The sequence below is a fragment of the Urtica dioica genome, chromosome 7 (genome assembly GCF_054948205.1).
Source record: "Urtica dioica subsp. dioica isolate 48M chromosome 7, U.dioica_male_clone48M_v1_H2, whole genome shotgun sequence".
Lineage (NCBI taxonomy): Eukaryota > Viridiplantae > Streptophyta > Magnoliopsida > Rosales > Urticaceae > Urtica > Urtica dioica.
In genome coordinates, this window is record NC_142762.1 from 1915669 (window position 1) to 1938166 (window position 22498).

At 44.4% G+C, this 22498-nt stretch overlaps 1 protein-coding gene across 1 annotated transcript; it reads right to left on the reverse strand.

The window, feature by feature from the left end:
* On the reverse strand, positions 1-4068 carry LOC149390111 (uncharacterized). The gene is made up of 5 exons (XM_089618982.1): positions 3567-4068; positions 1645-1860; positions 1185-1546; positions 474-767; positions 1-372 (listed from the first exon to the last, which is right to left on the reverse strand). Exons 1-5 carry the CDS (start codon positions 4066-4068, stop codon positions 1-3), a joined length of 1746 nt encoding a protein of 581 aa, XP_089475108.1.
* Positions 4069-22498: the final 18430 nt, after the last annotated feature.

Here is a 22498-nt window from a genome sequence, read left to right on the forward strand (position 1 = left end):
TCAACAGTAGTATTTTTTGAGGTTCGAGACGTTCCATGATCTTAAAACCGGGATTCCGTTGAGTGTTTCAAGTTCATAAACGCCGGGGTAGGTTACCCTGGTGACCCTATAGGGGCCTTCCCATTTCGCCCCGAGTTTTCCAGCATTTGCCTCAGCAATGTTTTGAAAGATTTTTCGGAGGACCAAGTCCCCTACATCGAATCTTCTCGCATTAACATCTTTGTTGTAGAATTTAGCGATGGATTGCCTATAACGGGATAACCGTGCTAGGGCTGAATCTCGCTTTTCCTCCACAAGATCTAAGGCATCGCATAGGGCCTCGTCATTGTTTGGCTCATCCTCAGGTGCGTATGTTACCCTAAGGGTTTGCACCTGGTGTTCGATTGGGATGACAGATTCGACTCCATGGACGTGGGAAAACGGAGTTTCCCCTGTCGGCCTCCGCGGGCTGGTCCGGTACGCCCACAGCACACCTGGCAGCTCTTCTGCCCACCGCCCTTTTTGGCATCGAGCCTTTTCCTTATAGAGTCAACTATGGTCTTATTTGTTGCTTCCGCGTGCCCATTTCCTTGAGGATATCGTGGTGTTGACATTCTTACCTCAATGTTGTTATGGAAGCAGAACTTTCTAAACTTTTTCGATATGAACTGTGATCCATTGTCCGTTATGATCTCGTGGGGAGTTTCATGTTGGCAGATTATATTTTTCCAGATGAATGATGTGACGTCGACGTCCTTTATCAAGACGAAGGCGCCAGCTTCCACCCACTTTGAAAAATAATCTGTTAAGATTAATAGAAATCTTAACCCGCCAGGGGCGACCGACATTGGTCCCACAATGTCCATAGACCATTTCATGAATGGGTATGGAGCCGAGATAGAGGACAATTCTTCCGCGGGTCTTTTTATGTTGGGAGCATGGCGTTAGCATTGATTGCAGCGGCGCTAGTGCGCCTCACAGTCTGCCAGCATGGTCGGCCAAAAGTAGCCTTACCTCTTTATTTTGATGGCAAGCGCTCGTCCGCCTGCGTGATTTCTGCATTCCCCTTCGTGCACGTCTTCCAGGATTCGTTTAGACTCCTCAATCCCGACGCACTTAAGGTAGGGTCCTGCGAAGCTTCTTTTAAACAGGCTTCCATCTATGATGCAAAATCTCGCGCTTCTCAGCACGAGCTTGCGTTTTGCCATCTTATCGGATGGGACCGTACCCGTCGTGATGTAATGTAGTATTTCATCTCTCCAATCCCCCCATTCTATTGTTATGACCGCGGTAGTGGTTATGGCAATGGAAGGTTGTTTGATTGTTTCGACTGGGATGATCCTTTTGAGGTCCGGATCCGAGGTATATGCCAAGGCAGCTAGCGCGTCGGCCAAAGTATTTTCACCCCGAGGGATCCTAGTCAGGGAGAATTCTTCGAATTGTTTCGTGAGATCTTTTACGACTTTTAGGTAAGCTTCCATTCGCTCGTCCCTAGCCTCGTACTCTCCGGAGTATTGGTTTTCCACGAGTTGGGAATCGCAGAAAGCTTCCACTTTCTTTGATCCAACTGCGGTAGCCAACCTAAGTCCGGCGATTAGTGCTCGTATTCGGCTTCGTTGTTTGATGCGACGAAGTCGAGCCTGAATGATTGTTCTATGGTCTCACCGTGAGGGGACGTCAGGTGTATTCCCACTCCTGCCCCTTGCTTCGATGATGCCCCGTCCACTTTAAGTGTCCAGGTGCCTTCGACTTCGGTCACGGTGGGACTTTCCCTCGGGAGTTCGATGATGAAATCCGCTAAAACTTGCGATTTTGCGGATGTCTTCACTCGGTACTCAATATCGTATTCGCTCAGCTCCACGGCCCACTTGGTTAATCTTCCTGATTGATTAGGGCTATATAGGAAACTTCTGAGCGGATGTGATGTCATTACTATTATGGTGTGAGATTGGAAGTATGGTCGAAGTTTTCGCGCGGCGGAAACGACGGCCAAGGCCAGTTTCTCCATAATAGGATATCGAGTTTCAGCATCGACTAACGACTTGCTTGTATAAAAGATTGGTCGTTGGTCCTCTTGCTCTTCTCTGACGAGTACTCCACTAACTACCGCTTGAGACACTACGACGTATAGATAGAGTGGCTCTCCCGCAACGGGTTTTGCCAAGATTGGGGGTGTCGATAGATACTCTTTCAATTTTTTGAACGCCTCTTCGCATTTTTCGTCCCATTCGAGCTTCTTGTTTCCTTTAAGGAGCCAATAGAAGGGAAGACATTTATCTGTAGACCGGGAGATGAAGCGGTTGAGGGCAGCGATGCGTCCCGTCAACCTTTGAACTTCACGCCTATTACGGGGTGAAGGCATCTCTCGCAAGGCGTGTAATTGATCCGGGTTAGCCTCAATTCCTCGTTGGGTAACTAAATACCCAAGGAACTTGCCGGATGATACTTCGAACGAACATTTGGTGGGATTGAGTTTCATTATATATTTATTCAGTACCTCGAAACATTCCTCCAAATGCCCTATGTGGTCGTTCTCCCTTAAGGATTTTACCAGCATGTCGTCGATATACACTTCCGTCGTTTTCCCTATCTTTTCTTTGAACATTTCATTGACTAACCTTTGATAGGTGGCGCCAGCGTTCTTTAGTCCAAAGGGCATGACCTTATAGCAATACGTGCCTCGGTCGGTGATGACAGCTGTTTTTTATTGGTCATCCGGATGCATCAGGATTTGGTTATATCATGAGAATGCGTCCATGAATGAGAGGATTTTATGCCCCGCAGTCGCTTCGACTAGCTGGTCGATGTGAGGCAGCGTGAAGCTATCTTTGGGGCATGCTTTATTTAGATCAGTGAAATCAACGCATACCCTCCATTTCCCATTTTTTTTCTTTACGACGACAGTGTTTGCCAGCCAATCCGGGTATTTCACTTCGCGGATTGAATCTGCACTGAGCAGTCTTTCGACTTCGTCGTTGACTACCCATGCCCTGTCGGGACCGAGCTTTCGTATTTTTTGTTTTACAGGTTTAAAACTAGGATCGACGTTAAGTTGGTGAGACGTGACGTCGATACTTATTCCTGGCATATCTTCGGTTGACCAGGCGAAGGTGGATTTGTTTCGTTTTAAGAAACAGATCAGCTCTCATTAAGCTTAGTTCCGATTCCGACACACTTGGAAGGATCAGAGCCATCGAGCTGTACTTGGACTGTTAACTCAGAACTTGGCGCATCGAGGGAGTCGGGATCTTCTAGTGTGGGAACGCTTCCGGCCGACTCCACACTCATTAATTGCTATTGCTCTTCTTTGATTGCTTTAGCATGATTCTTATGGCTAGTGAGATAACAACTGCGGGAGGTCACCTGATTACCTCGGATCTCTTTTATCCCCTCAGGCGTAGGGAATCGAATACATTGATGAAAGGTTGAAGGCACAGCCCTCATCCTATGTATCCACGGTCTTCCCAAGATAATATTGTATGGGGAGAGACAGTCTAGTACTTGGAATTCTACTATTTTATTTATTCCATGTGTTTTTATGGGCAACCTGATCGTTCCTAAGGACGGGGTAGTGGACCCATTGAAACCTGTCAAATGGGTTTGTTCCCTTTCAATCTCGTCTTCGTTGATTCCCATCCTGGCCAGGGTATCTTTGAAGATAAGATCTACGGAGCTACCTCCGTCGATTAGAACTCTAGCGACCTCGCAGTTAGACACGTCGATCGTGATTACGAGTGTGTCATCGTACGGTTCGGTTGTCCATATCGCTTTTTTTTCGGAGAACGAGATTTGGACATCTTGTTCTAATCTGATTTTATTGGTTTGGTTACTTAACCGACGTTGATGTGTTTTGATGGAGTTAACTGTTTCGTTGCAAAACTTTGAGCCGCCTATTATGAAGTCAACCCTGTGTTTTGCGACAGTCGGCGGGGAGTTTGGTTCCCCTTCCTCCTCGGGTCTCGCTCTCTTGGGGGAGGGGTTGCCCCTCTCCTTGTTGTTACTGTTGAAGACCTTCTTCTTTGGCGGGGGTCCTAGATCAACATCTTTTAGTTCCCTCTTTGCATATTTCTCGGCTAAAGCCTTACGCATGGTCTCACAATTAATCGTGTCGTGGCCATTAGCCTTGTGGAAACTGCAATACGCATTGGGGTCCCGTGTCCATTTCTTAGCCTGGACCTCCCTCCTTAATGTCATCACTGACATTGAACGTATAATTAGGAGGGGCGTGTTGCTTTTTGGTGTGAGGTACGGCGTCATGGGGATTAATCCTGCGAGGGTTATTCCCAGCATTTGCGGGCCTCACCCATGTATTGGAGGGTGGTTTCTTTTCGGCCGCGCGTTGCCTCTCGTAGGAAGCAAATTCTTCTTCGGTCTTTGCGTAATTCGCGGCTTTATGAATTGCATCCTCTAGTGTGAGGGGGCGGTTAACAGTCATCTCCAATTTCAGCTTTGAGTCGTGCCTTAATCCGTTCCTTAGAGAGGTTATGGCAGACTCGTGGCATACGTTAGAGATTTTCGAGAGTACGTCCTTGTAACGGATCATGAAATCCTTCAAATATTCGTTCTCTCTCTGTTGGATCCCCCATAAGTCTGCTATGGTCAGGTCGTCCTCCACGAACATCGAATAGTGTTTCAGGAATGCAGCCGATAGCTTATCGAAACCATCAATGGAGTTTGGTTCGAGTTTGGAGAACCATTCCAAGGTGGGTCCGGACAAGCTTTCAGCGAATAGTTGGCAGTATCCTGCCTCTAATTCTCTCTCAGCGAGCATAACCCGTCCCATTGCGACTCTGAAAGATAATATAAAAGCTTTCGGACTTGAGGTGCCACTGTATCGTGGAAGGCGAACCTTTTCGGTATCTCCCAATTGCACTTCAGTGATATTTCTAGCGAAAGGAGTTCGCCTTTTCTTCAACGAGACGATCTATCTCAGGAGCCAAGCTGGTTGCAGAATGAAATTCTAAACGAACAGCTCTCAGCTCGGCCGTTATAGATTCCTTGAACCTGTCTAGTTCGGTCATACTGGGTTCGCCACCACGAAAGAGGCGAGGTCCCGATTGTGCCGGACTACCCGCGGTTGCACTTACCGGGCCATGACAGGTGTGATTCATCCAGCCAAAACGCTGGGGGGTGAATGTTTGATAGATCACTGGAGGGCGAGGTCCAGAATCAGTCGCGAAAGACCCGGATAGTGCTCCCCGAGCGGAGGCGGAGGGTGTCCGGAAGGATCGATCGTGACTTCTGTCGCGACCTCGCCAGCAGTCCCCCCATGCTGAAAGCTTGTGATGGGAGACTGGTCTATTCCTCGGGCGACCTGTATCCCAGAGAAATCCAGACGGACTCCGGGAGAGATAGCTCGGCTTGTTTGCGCAACCGAGGTTGCTTGGCGAGCTGACTCAGAGGCGGTCATATCTCCGGATCCCACTTGAGGATCCGGGGTGTTTTGAGGAGTCGAGAGAGTATTCAACCGATCATTAAGAGCACGGTTGGTCTCGGCTTGCTCATCTCTTTTTGGTCAGCATGTCCAGGATTGCCCTGATCCCCGGGGGGATCTCCTCTCCGGATTCGTAATGAGTCGGAGTGGAAGACATGATAAATTTATTTTTTACGAACTGCTTCTTCCGAGATTGGTCTTTCTGAATGTTCCCACAGACGGCGCCAAATTATTGATGTCGATTTTTAGATCGATCAACAATCACAAATAAAGAATGAAATGATAAAATATTTTAAAGGGGTTTAGAAAGACGTCGTATAAGAAACAATTCAATAATAAAGAACTATAATAATATACGAATATTATTTAATTTTATTGATTTAGAGAAGATTACAAATGGACGAGGTGACGAACTCAACAGGTCGAGCTAAATATAAGAGCATAAAATATAGACAATTGAGAGCTGGGATTCGAAAATAGCATGTGCAAAAATCATCGTCTCCTCTTCTATTTATAGACGAAATGGAACCTTCTGGCCGAAGACATGTGTTCATCGATCCACACTCCTCGCCAGAGCTGAAGTCGTCCGAGATCCGGTCTTCGCGGCGTGGTCTACTCTTTGACTGACCGATCCTTCTGATCGGGAAGACATGGTCGAGCTGGAGTCCTTCATCGAGCTGGGAAGTATCGCTGGACTTGGGCCGATCTGCCAATAGCGAACTAGGCCCATAATTGATTTTGTGGGCCGGTCTTCAAATTGATTATGGGCTTTAGTCGGGCTAAAGCCCATCCGAAATAAAATTTAAATATTTGAATTTTTATACCCCCACAATTAGTTTCCAGTAGGCTTTTAACGAGCATGTCGTCCACGTACACTTCCATGGTCTTGCCGATTTGATCAGCGAAGATCCGATTTACCAAGCACTGGTACGTTGCTCCCGCGTTCTTAAGGCCGAAAGGCATGATCTTATAACAGTAGAGACCTCGATCGGTGACAAAGGTTGTCTTAATTTGATCAGGCTCGTGCATTCGAATTTGGTTGTAGCCCGAATAGGCGTCCATGAAGCTGAGAAGTTCATGGCTAGCCGTGGCGTCTACCAGTTGTTCGATACGCGGGAGTGGGAAGCAGTCCTTAGGGCAGGCTTTGTTAAGATCTTTGTAATCTATACAAATTCGCCACTTCCCATTAGGTTTCTTCACCACTACCACGTTGGCGACCCATTTGGGGTACTTAGCCTCTCGGATGAAGTCCGCGGCGAGAAGTTTCTCGACCTCTTCATTTATGGCCAGGTATCGCTCTGGATTGAACGTCCGTCTAGCCTGCACCTTTTCGGCAACCCTTGGGTCGTCGTATAATCGGTGTACTATTATCTCGGGATCAATTCCGGGAATATCCGCATGAGTCCATGCGAAAACATCCTTGAATTCCCGGAGGAAGGCAGTGAGCTGAGTTTTGATGGCGAGTGGAAGACGGATGCCGACCTTTACAACCTGATCAGGTTTAGATTCTTCCAGGACGATCGGCACAAGATCATCAGAGGTTTCAACCTTAAGTCTTTCGACTTCATCCCGAGGGTCAAGCTCTCCGAACTTCCTTGCGTCCCTTAGGTCACATGGGTAATTGTCTTCCAGTTGGAAGATTGTGTTGACCATTTTTCCCGTGGATTTACCATCAACTCCTTGCACGTAGCATATTCTGGCTTGGGATTGGTCTCCGGCCATGATGCCAATTCCCTCTTCGGTTGGGAATTTCACCAGTAGGTGATACGTGGAAGTGATTGCCCTTAGCCGGTTCAACGTGGGTCGCCCGATGATCAAGTTGTAGGGCGACTCTTGATCAACCACTAAGAATGGGACCATGTGAACGGCCTCAATGCCTCCAGGGGTCCCGAAGGTAACCGGCAGATCGATGATGCCCTCGGTCATAACCTTTTCCCCAGTGAACCCAAACAAGGGCGTTTGGGTCGGAGTCGGGCGCAGCCCCCCGAGCTTCATGCGCTCTAGGGTGGACTTGAAAATTATGTCGGCAGCGCTGCCGTTGTCGATGAGAACCCTTTTCACCAAGTTATTGTCCACTTGGGCTTTGAGCACAATCGCGTCATTGTGTGGATGCACAACTCGCTTGGCTTCTTCATTGGTGAAATACATCGTCTCGTGAGGCACGGACGGAGGTTCTTCATACGTAAAGTTGACGTGCATAGCAGCGTCTTCCTGAGCCACAGCCCTAAGGAATTTCTTCCGTTGTCGGGCTGAATCTCCATCTTGTGGACCTCCCAATATGGTGGTCACCACGTGGAGTTGTGGATTGACGTTGGCAGTAGCCGCGGTTCGGTCGGCAGAAGCGGCTGTTCCTCTTCCTTGACCAGATTGTGGTCTGCTTGTGGTGGGGCCCGCAGCGCTAATCATGCGTAACACGAACTCTTTCAGCTCACCCCGTTGGATCAAAGCCTCGATTTGCCTTTTAAGGTTGTAGCATTCCGAGGTCAAATGACCGTATTCCCGATGGAACTCACAATATCTAGATCGATCGCGAGTTGCGGGATCCTTTTTCATCGGAGCCGGGGGTGTGAACTTGTCACGTGCCAGAGCCAGGATCCGTTCTGGCACCGTGTTCAACGGCGTGAATGATGAATACCCTTTGAATTTTTCCGCAAGTCGCGACTTCTGGGGTACAGGGGGCTGGTTATTGGAAACCTGATTCCCCTTGTTTCGTCTTTTACGAGATTCGCCTTGCTCGTGGCTAGGTTCTTCTAGACGACGAGAGCTTTGATTGTTGCTCTTGCGGCCGTTGAGGTAATCTTTGACTCCCTCAAAGGTCTTAGTTCGAGTCATCAACTCGGCCATGGTAGAAGGGACACGGCCGACGACCGACTTGAGGAAGTCGCTTGTGCGCAAGCCTTCAATGATAGCGGCAATTGCGTCACCGTCGTCAAAGCGGTCGACCTTGTTCGACTCTTCAGTGAATCGTGCGAGGTATCGCCTAAGAGACTCGCCACTCTCTTGCCTGATTGTCCACAGGTACATCTTGGTCTTCTTTTGGACCATAGATGTGGCGAACCGTGCTAGGAACATGTCCTTCAGGTCTTTCAGGCTGAATAGGTCGGGAAGTCCCCTCCTTCTAGCGCCAAAATGTTGTCGCACGAAAATGAACAACGATTAAATACCTCGGGCGGTTCGATCCAAGGCCGGACCAATGATCGCACCCGGGCCAAAAGTGTGAACTCGGAAGTCTCGAGCTAGGTTTTCTCCGATCAACCCGCCTCTCAGAAGAGGGAATGGGTGAGGAGGAGGAGTACCTGTGCCTTTGTGGTGTAGGCTGCCTACATACCCGTGTGTGTGGGATCAGGTCAGAACGTAGTTCAGGGCGTGTGTGACGCAGCGTGAGGCGCGGAGCCTTGATGGAGAAGCGTGCTCGACGAAGGAGACGGTGCGCGGAGGAATCCTCGGCGACGTCTCAGAACTTCAGAGATCGCGTACGCGTCTAGCGTGTTAGACGCGTTAAGGGACTCTAGTTGAGAACCCTAGGGGCGTGCCTTGACACTAGAGGGCGTTCGATCAGAGGGAGCGACGTCCGGGAGTCCCCGAGAGTGCTTCAGAACCTCTGAGAACGAGAGAGACTTGTGGGAGTGCTTCAGGCCAAAGTTGTCATCAAAAGAAGCAAAGGAGATCGAGAATTCGAGCGTATCGATAAGAGAAAATTGGATTGCTTCCCCCTCAATGAGAGGGGGTTTTTATAGGTGTTTGAGGGCCTTGAGAAGGTCCTTCATCGTCCATGTGGGACTAGGGGCGCGCATCTCTTCAAGTGGAGGCGCACAAGGAGTAGCGACGCACCACGCGCGGCGCGCGGCGCGACCTTGCCCGGGCGTGGCGCAGCGAGCGCGGCGCGCGCTGGGCTGTGTCTTCGTGGGCTTTTCGCGACCGTCGTTCTACCGGGCTCGTCAAGCCATCTTGGGCTTCGCATCCCGGGTTTGTGACACGAATGTACATATTCGACGGGTGGGATTCGACTCGAGGAGACTGACTCAAGGCTCGACTCGAGGCTCGACTCGAGGAGATTGAATCAAGGCTCGACTCGAGGAGCGAGGCTCGACTAGAGGAGACTGACTCAAGGCTCGACTCGAGGAGCGAGGATCGACTCGAGGAGACTGAATCAAAGCTCGACTCGAGGAGCGAGGCTCGACTCGAGGAGACTGACTCAAAGCTTGACTCGAGGAGTGAGGCTCGACTCGAGGATACTGACTCAAGGCTCGACTCGAGGAGACTGAATCAAGTCTCGACTCGAGGGGCGAGGCTCGACTCAAGGAACAGGTTCAAGTCTCAACTCGAGGGGCTAGGCTCGACTCAAGGAATTGAGGATTTGGCGCGAGGGCTCGCCGGTTGACTCGTGATGGAAGGCTCGCCGCTCTTCAGGACCTCCGGCCTGACCATCGGCCCTTTGACTGACGTGCCTTCTCGGCGTCTCGGGTTTTCTAAAAACGACCGACAACAGCTAGATTTTTGGAAAAGAAATCAGGTAACTAATTAAATAAGAGAGAGAATAATAATGGTTGATATATTCTCTTTCTATTAAATAAGGAAATAAGATATTGCGCTTTATTCTCTCTCATAATTAATTTTCTTATGTCTAAGAGAATAATAATGGTAGAGATATTCTCTCCAATAAATAAGGAAATAATATATTGTACACATTATTCTCATATATCTAGAGGCGCGGGGCCTGGGGAGTGTGCTCGTTAAAGGAGACGCAGCGCTGAGTTTTCCCCAAGTGATGTCTCGACTCTAGGATTGAGTTACCCGAGAGAGAATGTGTGTTTTCTCTCTTTTGGGGGTGTGGGAGACTCTCAGTCGAGAGTTTCTGGTCGTGGCAGGCGTGCAGGACGCGTAGGCGATTTTCTGTCGAAAATGGTGGACACGTCTAGTGTGCTAGACGTGTAGGGGATTTTCAGTGGAAAATCCTGGAAGCGCGCTTGGGCTCTAGATTAAGCGTTCGATCAGAAGAAGTGGCGCTCGGGAGTCCCCGCGAGCGTTTCAGAATCTCTGAGAGCGAGAAATCTTTCAGAAGGTGCTTCAGGCCAAAGATGGCATCTAAAGAAGCAGAGAGAAGAGTAGTATTTTCAAAGGAATGAATGTGTGTGAATACCCCTCACTGGGGGTATTTATATTAGTTGAGGAGGCCTAAGAGCCTTGTACTTCGTCCATGTGGGACTTGAGAGCGTGCTCCGCCAAGAAGAGGAGCGCAGCGCGCGCACGACGCGAGCGTGCTAGGTTGCGACGCGCCGTGTGCTATGCGTGCGCTCTCCTTGAGAGGCGTGCGGCTCGCTGCGCGTGCGCGCGCGTACTTTCCTTAAGGGGCGCACGGCGCTCGGCCTATCTTGTCGGCCGTTTGTGAGCCGTAGTGATCTTTGATGATCCGACCCGTTGGGCCTTCAAGGCTAGGGATTTCATGCAAGTCGCGTGAATATAACAGTCTCTACTCAAGGAATTAGGGTCGACACGAGGACTCGTTATTTGACTCGTGGACACGAAATTCTACGCGAGGAGTTATCTCGACTCGAGGAGGACGACTCGACTTGAGGAGAAAGGCTCGACTCGAGGAGGACGAATCGACTCGAGGAGCTCAAAGTTTGACACGAGAACTTGTCAGTCGACTCGTGGCAGAAGTCTTGTCACTCTTTAGGACCTCCGACCTGACAATCGGCCCCTTGAGTTACGTGTCTTCTCGATGTTTCGGGTTTTCCAAAAACGACCGACAACATTAGCCCTCCAAGTTCGTCGCTCGGGAGGCTCCGGGCGGTGAACTTTTAGTTTTTTTAGCAGGGTGTTTGAGAAAATTTATTTCCCAGAGCTTCGCCGTCGTGAAGCCTTTGTGATTACAAAGAATGTTCTCACAATTGCACGTGCTCTCTCTCGCTTTTCTGTCTCTCTCGACACGAGTGTGTGATCAACACGTGGAGGAGGATCCAAGCGGATAGGAGGCGCAACTCGACGTGGGCGAGGCGGACGTGATTGCATCCAACGCTCTATCCCCGAAGCAAGGAAACGTGCGCACGTAAGCAGGCAGGCGCGTGTGAGAAGGCGGACTGCTGTGTCGCGGCTTGTTGATCTTTACGCAGAGTCCCGCCCAAGTCTTTCTTCGATGGCGTCTTGTTTGATGATATCTTCAAGCCGGAGTCCGTGGATCTCGATGATGACTAGCAGGGGCAGAAATTTTCTAATTGTGGCATGTTAGAGGAAGATCATGGCGTCCGTCTCGGCCAGCTTGGAAGGCGACTGCACTTTTGCATTTCCCAAAGACGTGCTCATTCCGAGGACTCGGAGACGGAGGTTAATGCTGCGGGCCGATGCTTCGGATCCACTATGTGATTCTGAACAGGACCTATTGGTGAAGTACTAAGATGTGAAGATGTCATGAGTAACTTTGTGAAGATCTCATAGATATAGAATTCATGTTATGCAATATATATCACCTCATGCTTTGTTCCTTGGAATGTGAATAAATGAACTGGTCATTGTGCAAATTGAGTCATGACTCTTTTGGATGAATCAATGTGACTTGTTAGCTCCTCGTCAATACATTGTTTCTAACTTATTCACAAGCGACAAAGGAGTTGAGGAAATAACAGCTAGAAGGGTAAAATGGTAATTTTATAAATCTCATCTAGCTGATGATATTCATGAAGAGTAAACATAGATAATATTCAGTGGATCCACTCATCAAAATTAAGTTGAATTCTTGAGTAGAAAATAAATTCATTTGAACCGAGAGATTCTCAGTGCCAACTTTTTAGTGGAGTCAGTTGACATTAAGCTAAACTTGGAAAAAATTTGTGAACTTTTGAGTCCAAGTATGTTAGCTCAAACTTTGTTCATTTGGATCCATGAGATCACTATCACAAGTCATTTCGAGTAAGATTAGTTAAACTAGAAGATAAGTCAAAACAAGAACTAGACAAGTTTTACGAAAATTTTCTAAAGGGTATTTTTGTCTTTTTGGACATGTGATGAAATGAATGTCAATAAATAATTTTTTTGACATTTTCCTATGATGACAATGAGTTGATCCACACAGCCAAGTTCATGAATTTGGGCCTTGAGGATTAATTTCATTTCATAGAATTTTACTTGAAGATTCTTAATGGGCTTTCTTATGTTGTCATGAACAAATGAAGAAACATCTAGAAGCTCCTTCTAGAAGCATTTTGTTGTCAATGGTGCCCACAAGAAGAGTTGTAATCTTTATTTTGTACATTTGATGTAATAAAGTCTCATGAAGACTCTTGCTTGTAATTGCCTATTCATTCATTAATAAAGTTGAAACGTTCATTCATTCTTTCTTTGTTTGAAGCTTTATGATAAAACCTTAGTCTTTTAGTCCATAAACAAACTTAACAACTTACGAAGAGACAAATGTAGATTTGCATGAACAAACTCTTCGTAGTTTGCTTAAAACGATATATTCGCAATCTAAGGGTCAAAGGACTATTGACCTCAGTATGATTGTTAGAAGAATCTATGATGTCTGGTTATGAGGCATTCAGAGTTGGAGACTCTATAGTTCTTCTAGGTATCTTCCGAAGGTACTGAATTGACCAGTGCACTTCTAGAGACAAGATAAGAACAAACCATTTAACCTCTTATGTCTCGAAGTCACTATGTATGAATTGCATCATGCTTACCTCAATCCTGAAATGAGACATGCCATTTCACACCTTAGTATTCTCATTTGAGAAAGTCAGAGTTTGGACTCACTATGTGATTCCGAACAGGGCCTATTGGTGAAGTACTAAGTTGTGAGTATGTCATGAGTAACTTTGTGAAGTTCTCATAGATATGGAATTCATGTACAAGATTGCTGAAATGCAATGTATGTCACCTCATGCTTTGTTCCTTGGAGTGTGAATAAATGAACTGGCCAGTGTCCAAATTGAGTCCTGACTCTTTTGGATGAAACAATGTGACTTGTTAGCTCCTCGTCAATACATTGTTTCTAACTTATTCACAAGCGACAAAGGAGTTGAGGAAATAACAGCTAGAAGGGTAAAATGGTAATTTAGTAAATCCCGACTAGCTGATGACATTCATGAAGGGTAAACATAGATAATATTCAGTGGAGCTCATCATAATTAGGTCTAATTCTTGAGTAGAAAATAAATTCATTTGAACCGAGAGATTTTCAATGTCAACTCTTTAGTGGAGTCAGTTGGCATTAAGCTAAACTTGGAAAAGGTTTGTAAACTTTTGAGTCCAAGTGTTTAGCTCAAGCTTTGTTCATTTGGGTCCATGAGGTCACTGTCACGAATCACATCGATAGGAATAGTTAAACTGGAAGCTAAGTCAAAACAAGAACGAAAATTGTCAAGAGGGTATTTTTGTCTTTTGAGACAAAGGATGAAATGAATGTCAATAAATTTTTTGACAAGTTCATTTGATGACTTAATATCACTCGGCCATGACTTGATCATTGGGCCTCGTGAATTAATTTCATTTCATAAGAGTTTTATTGAAAATTCTTAATGGGCCTTTTTCATGTTCTCATGAATAAATGAAGAAGCTTCTAGAAGCTCCTTCTAGAGACATGTTGGGGCGCCTACCCTATAGAGAAATAGGAGAGTTTATTTTGTGCATAAATGTGTTTAGATACTTGCCAAAAGAAAAAGAGGAAACAAATTTGCATATGCATGCATAAGGGAATCGGCCATGTTGAGAGAAAAGGCAAGCCATGAACAAAATTGGAAACAAATCAAGGCTTCTAGAAGCCTTGTGTTGGCCGAGTGTCTCAAAGGGAAAAAGAGGAAATTGGCTCATGAATATGTGATATTCTATAGAAGAGGAAACTACCTTATTGAAGGTGAGACCTCTCCTATAAATAGGAGCCTCATTTCCTCACAATTCATTCATCCAAGTTTAAGAGATTTGAGAGACTCTCTCTCTAGAACTTGTGGCCGAAAATCCTCTCTCTCTCTCTAGTTTATTTTCGATTTTTTCTTGTCTTGGCACCTAGGTCCTCACTCGACCTAGTGTTTAGCTCTGCGACTTCAAGACTTGTTCTTAAGTCGTAGTGTTTAAAAGTGCCCACTCACTAATTCCTTTATTTCGAGTGATTTAGTGATAGAAACTTTCGTGGTTGCTCGAGGTGCCGAGGAAAGGAAGAGAGACGTGCTGCAAGGGGAGACGAGCGTTGCAAACTTTCCAAAAGCTTCTTCAAAGTTCAAGCTTCAAGAAAGGTTAGTAAACTCTTAGCTCATATTGATTTTTAATTACATGTACTTGCTTCTTTGTCTAGGTTAGTAAAAACTGTTTTTACTTGAAAAGAAATTTTTTAAAATTCCGCCGCTTCCCGAAGCGTTTAATCTTTTTCTTAAACCCTAGATCAATTCCAACAAATGGTATCAGAGCTATGGTCAAAGATTAGCATGTACATGTTTTTAAAAATATGAGCTTGAAAATCGTTTTCGAAAGTTTACTAATTTTGTGACAAGTTAGAATTGTAATCTTAGATTTTTTTTTTTAATTTATTGCTCTTGCCTTTAAATTAAAAACCATGTTGATTTTCTATGATTTTGGGATGTTTTTAAAACACATTAGAATCAGTTCTAAAATTTTTTAATTTTTTATATTGAAAAACGTGTTTTAAAGGTTTGAGAAATTTCGGTAAATTTTGTGACTAGTTACCTTGTCTTTCTAGTTTCTTTTATTTACCGTATTCGTTTTTATGCTTGTTGTTATTTCTTTTATATCATGTTATTACCTTGCTAATAAAACACAAATAAAAGCTTTAACAACCTTCATAAAACATTCCGTTACACTCGATTCTTTTTCGCACCTAAAAAGGACCAAGCTTTAATTATTTCTTTTTCTTCGAGCTGGAGTAAACCCGCATGAAAAGTGGCATAACTCTCTACTCAGAAATCGAAATTTAATTATTCTTGAATCAAATTAAATCTCTGTCTGTCCTCTGTCCAATGCCACCGGTTTCGGCTCAAAAGGACATCGGAGCCGCCAGATATGGCGATTTTACTCCAAGGTGCGCGGCTGTCTGAAACTCCAGTTTTTTAGAAATCCGGATTTTCAAACCCCACTACCATGAGTTATAGAACTCTAATGAGAAAATTTTCTTGAGAAAAAATATTTTTCATATGATTATAAACATGATATGTAAGATTAAAAGTTTTGATTTTTGAAAGATTAATTGAAATTGAATTTTTACAAAACTAGTTTGAATTTTGAAAAACCGTTTTCACTTTCAAACTTGAAAATATTTTGTCATCCAAATCAAATAAGTTTTCAAAATGTTTTCAAAACTATATCTATATCACATATGTTCAAAATCTATATGCTCTTGAAAATTTAAGTGGGAGGTCTCTTTGTAGACAAGCCGAAAAATAAAAAGATGTGTAATCTCAAACTTTCAAGTGTTCGAGTGAGTTGAAGTTCACACTTCCCTCATGCACTTTCCCGAAATAGAAAATAGGAAAAGATCGAGTATGTACCTTGTGCCTTTATGCACTAATACTACTCTGAACATGTCGATCTAGGATTCTCTTCTAGTTGTCCGCTCTGTCGCTCTCTAACTAGGAAATTTGTTTCCGACTTATAAGAGTCGATGAACCAACTCCAAAAACTAAGTGGGAGGGTTATACTTGTTGTTTGTAACCCACGATCCCCAACACTAATGAAAGAAGCAATTAACGTGGGACTAAGAGCCGCTCTTGCGACCCTCACTTAAATGGGAGTACTCCAAGGCGTTATTGCTTCGATCATTGCTCAATGAGCTACGTCCGAGAGTGAGACGATGATGGCAAGGCCTCCCCTTGGGGGATTGTTTTTCAAAGTTGATCTTTTGGACTAAGTGGTTGGTTGCACACTTAGGCTCAATCCCTAGTAATCCTCCCTTGAGGCTCTGCGAAAGGATGTGAGTGATCAAACCAATTTAAAAGGTGGCTAGTCAAAATAGATGTATTGACATCTTGACTTAGCATTAATGATGTGTCATTTACTTATAAAAGGAGATTTTTTGTGGCCTTCTCTTGAGGGAGTAAATTATCGTTTGGTTTATAACACCTTTGGATTTTATAAAAGTCTTAATAAAACTTAAATCCTAAACCGAAGACTAATCATAAACTTGTTTCAACTTATATAGGCAATATGTCTCTCAACCATCTCTCAATCTTTTTTTCCTCGATCAAACTCGAAAACAAAAACTACGTAGATTCGAAGCGTAACCTCGACATAGTCCTTACTGGCGACAAGCACAAATGGGTTCTCACCACCCCCTGTCCTCAAACGAATGATGATTCGACGCAAGAGGAGAAAGACGCCCTGGCGGCCTGGCTTCGATCCGATGAGATTGCGAGATGCTATAATTTGGCATCGATGAACAATGTGTTGCAACAACAACATCGTGATTACGAAACTGCCACCGATATGCTCTACAATCTCCATGAGATGTTTGGAGGGCAAGGACGTCAAGCTAGGCAACAAGCGGTCCGACAATTCATGAACTGCCGTATGAAGGCTAGAACTCCCGTTAGAGATCATATGATGCTGATCATTAGCTATCTCAACGAGATGGAGATCCTTGGATCTGAGATTGATGGGGAGACTAAAATAGATATGATCTTGGAAACTCTCCCCGAAACCTTTGATACCTTCAAGTTGAATTATTCCATGAACAAGCTAGAGTACACTGTTACCGAGCTCATGAAGGAACTTCAAACCGCTGAGGCACTCACTAAGAAAAAGAGGGCTCAAGGAGAAGTACATGCTACTGCCTCCACCTCTAGATCTAAGAAGAGACCTCGCAATGCCGAGAAGAAGAACCAACCTAAGGTTCAAACGAAGAAGAAGGCGCCAAAGGTTCCGAAGGTGGACAAGTCTAAAGACAAGTGCCACCACTGCAATGAGCCTGGTCACTGGCGTAGGAACTGTCCTGCCTACCTCAAAACCAAAGTAAAAGGTATTGTACTTGTTACTGAAGCTTGTTTAGTAGCTGATAATGTATCATCGTGGATTATTGACTCCGCTGCTACTAACCATATTTGCTGCTCCTTGACTGGTTTTAGGAAAAGCAAAAGCTTAGAGGATGGCGACTTCTGCTTCAAATGGGGTGATGGGAGCGTGGTGTCTGCGAAGGCTGTGGGATCCGTGACGCTATCTTTTGAAGATCGAACTTTAAATTTGAATAATGTTTATTATGTTCCTTCCTTTGGGAAAAACCTAATATCTGTTGCTCAACTTTTCGAGCAAAATTATTGTTTAAAGTTTATAATGAATGGAATTCGTATTTCTTTTTCTAATTCTTTCGTCACTGATGCATGTATGAAGAATGGTCTTTTTTACATCTATCCCACTCAACCTTCTCTTTTAGACACCGAAATAGATAACGATCTAATTAGGGAGCCAAAGAGGATCAAACTTTCTGAATCCTCCGATCTAACAAAATCAACATACCTATGGCACTTAAGACTTGGTCATATCAGTCTAGATAGGATTAAGAGACTTGTGAGGGACGGTCCACTCCAAGCCTCTGCAATGGGTTCACTACCTACTTGTGAATCCTGCATAGAAGGAAAAATGACTAAGCGACCTTTCTCCGATAAGGGTCGAAGAGCCACTGAGTTGCTGGAACTAATACATTCTGATGTATGTGGTCCGCTCAACCAACAGGCACGTGGAGGATATGAATACTTCGTTACCTTCACCGATGATTACTCGCGATATGGGTTTGTCTATTTGCTTAAACACAAATCCGAGACCTTTAACGTATTTAAGGTCTTTAGGTCTTTAGTGGAAAAGCAAACTGGCAAAGTGATCAAAACCCTTCGATCTAATCGAGGTGGTGAGTATATGTCTGGAGAGTTCGATGACTTTCTTAAAGAAGAAGGTATCGCTTCTCAGCTTACCGCACCTGGCACACCTCAACAAAACGGAGTGTCAGAGAGAAGAAACCGAACTCTTATGGAGATGGTTAGATCAATGATGAGTTACTCATCACTCCCGCTTTCCTTTTGGGGATATGCCCTTGAAACAGCCGCCTATATTCTGAACCAAGTTCCGTCCAAAACGGTTCCTGGTACTCCTTATGAACGATGGACTGGCCGTAAAGTGAATCTTGGCCGCATCCGAATTTGGGGTTGCCCTGCACACGTGCTGAGGCAAAAGACTAGCAAGTTGGCTAGTAGGTCAGAATTGTGCCTGTTTGTGGGATATCTAAAGGAAACCAAAGGTTTTACTTTCTATAGTCCCGAGGACGATAAGACTTTCGTTAGCACGAATGCTCGTTTCCTTGAGGAGGACTTTATGAAGGATGCAAAACCTAGAAGCAAAATTGTGCTTGAAGAAAAGTTGGGTGAGGAAGCTTCTACCTCATCTGTAAGAACTGTTCTTACCCCAACTGAAACACAACCTAACTCATTAGAATATCGTCAAGTAATACTTAGACGTAGTGGGAGGGCTACTCAAAAGCCTGACAGGTACATGTCTTATGGAGACTCTCTTGTAGCCGTCTCTGACATGGATGATCATGTTTCCTATAGCCAAGCGATGGCTTGTTCTGAATCAAACCTTTGGCTTGACACCATGAAAGTTGAAATGCACTCGATGTATGTCAACAATGTCTGGAAACTTGTAGACCTTCCTGAAACGATTAAACCCGTAGGGTGTAAGTGGATATACAAGAAGAAAATGGGTCCTGATGGGAACGTCGAGACGTTCAAAGCACGACTTGTGGCGAAGGGTTATACCCAACAAGAAGGGATTGACTATGAAGAAACCTTCTCGCCAGTCGCGATGCTTAAATCCATCCGCATACTCCTATCCATAGCTGCAGCTCTCGACTATGAGATCTGGCAAATGGATGTCAAGACAGCCTTTCTGAATAGCAATCTTGACGAGCGCATTTACATGGCTCAACCAGACAGTTTCGTGGATAAAGGTCAAGAGACCAAGGTTTGTGAGTTGCTTAAATCCATTTATGGACTAAAGCAAGCATCTAGGTCATGGAATATTAGATTCGATGAAACTGTAAAGAGCTTCGGCTTTGAACAGTCAATAGATGAGCCTTGTGTTTACAAGTTAATACAAGAAGGCAAAGTTGTGTTTCTGGTGCTATATGTCGATGATATACTACTCATTGGTAATGACGTGGGTAAGTTATCTGAGGTTAAGGTCTGGCTGGCAAAGCAATTTGATATGAAGGATCTAGGAGAAGCCGCGTACATTCTGGGGATCCAAATCTTTCGAGATAGGAAAAACCGGACCCTGTCGCTCTCTCAAGCATCTTATATTGATAAGGTAATGGATCGCTTCTCGATGCAAGACTCCAAGAAGGGCCAAACACCCTTTAGGCATGGAGTTTCACTCTCTAAGGACCAGTCTCCCAAGACTGCACAAGAGATTGAAGACATGAGGAAAATTCCTTACGCCTCTGCCGTAGGAAGCCTCATGTATGCCATGCTTTGCACTAGACCTGATATATGTTTCTCCGTTGGCGTAGTTAGCCGTTTCCAATCCAACCCTGGACCCGAGCACTGGATTGCTGTTAAGCATGTTCTTAAGTATCTTCGAAGAACTAGGAACTTGATGCTTACATACTCAGGTACTGACCTGACTATGACGGGATATACCGACTCCGATTTTCAAGCGGATAAGGATTCCAGGAAATCCACTTCGGGATCTGTGTTCATCCTTAATGGTGGAGCTGTTGTGTGGAGAAGTATTAAGCAATCTTGCATTGCTGACTCCACAATGGAAGCAGAATATGTGGCTGCTTGTGAAGCATCCAAAGAGGCTGTATGGCTTAGAAAATATCTTAAGTATTTGGAAGTTGTTCCAAACGTCGACGAGCCCATGACCCTTTATTGTGATAATAGTGGGGTTGTCGCTAACTCAAAGGAACCTAGAAGTCATAAGCGCTCTAAGCATATTGAGAGGAAATACCATTTGATTCGAGAGATCGTGCAGCGCGGAGACGTGGAAGTGAAGAAGATCTCAACGGTGGACAACCTCGCAGATCCATTCACCAAGGCCCTAGCGAACAAGGTCTTCGACCAACATCGTGAGGGATTAGGCATGAAAGACTACACACATCTTCTTTGAGTCAAGTGGGAGTTTGTTGTCAATGGTGCCCACAAGAAGAGTTGTAATCTTTATTTTGTACATTTGATGTAATAAAGTCTCATGAAGACTCTTGCTTGTAATTGCCTATTCATTCATTAATAAAGTTGAAACGTTCATTCATTCATTCTTTGTTTGAAGCTTTATGATAAAACCTTAGTCTTTTAGTCCATAAACAAACTTAACAACTTACGAAGAGACAAATGTAGATTTGCATGAACAAACTCTTCGTAGTTTGCTTAAAACGATATATTCGCAATCTAAGGGTCAAAGGACTATTGACCTCAGTATGATTGTTAGAAGAATCTATGATGTCTGGTTATGAGGCATTCAGAGTTGGAGACTCTATAGTTCTTCTAGGTATCTTCCGAAGGTACTGAATTGACCAGTGCACTTCTAGAGACAAGATAAGAACAAACCATTTAACCTCTTATGTCTCGAAGTCACTATGTATGAATTGCATCATGCTTACCTTAATCCTGAAATGAGACATGTCATTTCACACCTTAGTATTCTCATTTGAGAAAGTCAGAGTTCGGACTCACTATGTGATTCCGAACAGGGCCTATTGGTGAAGTACTAAGTTGTGAGTATGTCATGAGTAACTTTGTGAAGTTCTCATAGATATGGAATTCATGTACAAGATTGCTGAAATGCAATGTATGTCACCTCATGCTTTGTTCCTTGGAGTGTGAATAAATGAACTGGCCAGTGTCCAAATTGAGTCCTGACTCTTTTGGATGAAACAATGTGACTTGTTAGCTCCTCGTCAATACATTGTTTCTAACTTATTCACAAGCGACAAAGGAGTTGAGGAAATATCAGCTAGAAGTGTAAAATGGTAATTTAGTAAATCCCGACTAGCTGATGACATTCATGAAGGGTAAACATAGATAATATTCAGTGGATCCGCTCATCATAATTAGGTCGAATTCTTGAGTAGAAAATAAATTCATTTGAACCGAGAGATTATCAATGTCAACTCTTTAGTGGAGTCAGTTGGCATTAAGCTAAACTTGGAAAAGGTTTGTGAACTTTTGAGTCCAAGTGTTTAGCTCAAGCTTTGTTCATTTGGGTCCATGAGGTCACTGTCACGAATCACATCGATAGGAATAGTTAAACTGGAAGCTAAGTCAAAACAAGAACGAAAATTGTCAAGAGGGTATTTTTGTCTTTTGAGACAAAGGATGAAATGAATGTCAATAAATTTTTTGACAAGTTCATTTGATGACTTAATATCACTCGGCCATGACTTGATCATTGGGCCTCGTGAATTAATTTCATTTCATAAGAGTTTTATTGAAAATTCTTAATGGGCCTTTTTCATGTTCTCATGAATAAATGAAGAAGTTTCTAGAAGCTCCTTCTAGAGACATGTTGGGGCGCCTACCCTATAGAGAAATAGGAGAGTTTATTTTGTGCATAAATGTGTTTAGATACTTGCCAAAAGAAAAAGAGGAAACAAATTTGCATATGCATGCATAAGGGAATCGGCCATGTTGAGAGAAAAGGCAAGCCATGAACAAAATTGGAAACAAATCAAGGCTTCTAGAAGCCTTGTGTTGGCCGAGTGTCTCAAAGGGAAAAAGAGGAAATTGGCTCATGAATATGTGATATTCTATAGAAGAGGAAACTACCTTATTGAAGGTGAGACCTCTCCTATAAATAGGAGCCTCATTTCCTCACAATTCATTCATCCAAGTTTAAGAGATTTGAGAGACTCTCTCTCTAGAACTTGTGGCCGAAAATCCTCTCTCTCTCTAGTTTATTTTCGATTTTTTCTTGTCTTGGCACCTAGGTCCTCACTCGACCTAGTGTTTAGCTCTGCGACTTCAAGACTTGTTCTTAAGTCGTAGTGTTTAAAAGTGCCCACTCACTAATTCCTTTATTTCGAGTGATTTAGTGATAGAAACTTTCGTGGTTGCTCGAGGTGCCGATGAAAGGAAGAGAGACGTGCTGCAAGGGGAGACG

Coding starts and splice junctions, on each gene's coding strand:
- LOC149390111 (XM_089618982.1), bottom strand. CDS start 4,068: ATGCGTAAGGCTTTAGCCGAGAAATATGCAAAGAGGGAACTAAAAGAT. Junction 1,861..3,566: donor GGAACAAACCCATTTGACAG/GTTTCAATGGGT, acceptor CTAATCAATCAG/GAAGATTAACCAAGTGGGCC. Junction 1,547..1,644: donor ACACCTGACGTCCCCTCACG/GTGAGACCATAG, acceptor TGGCTACCGCAG/TTGGATCAAAGAAAGTGGAA.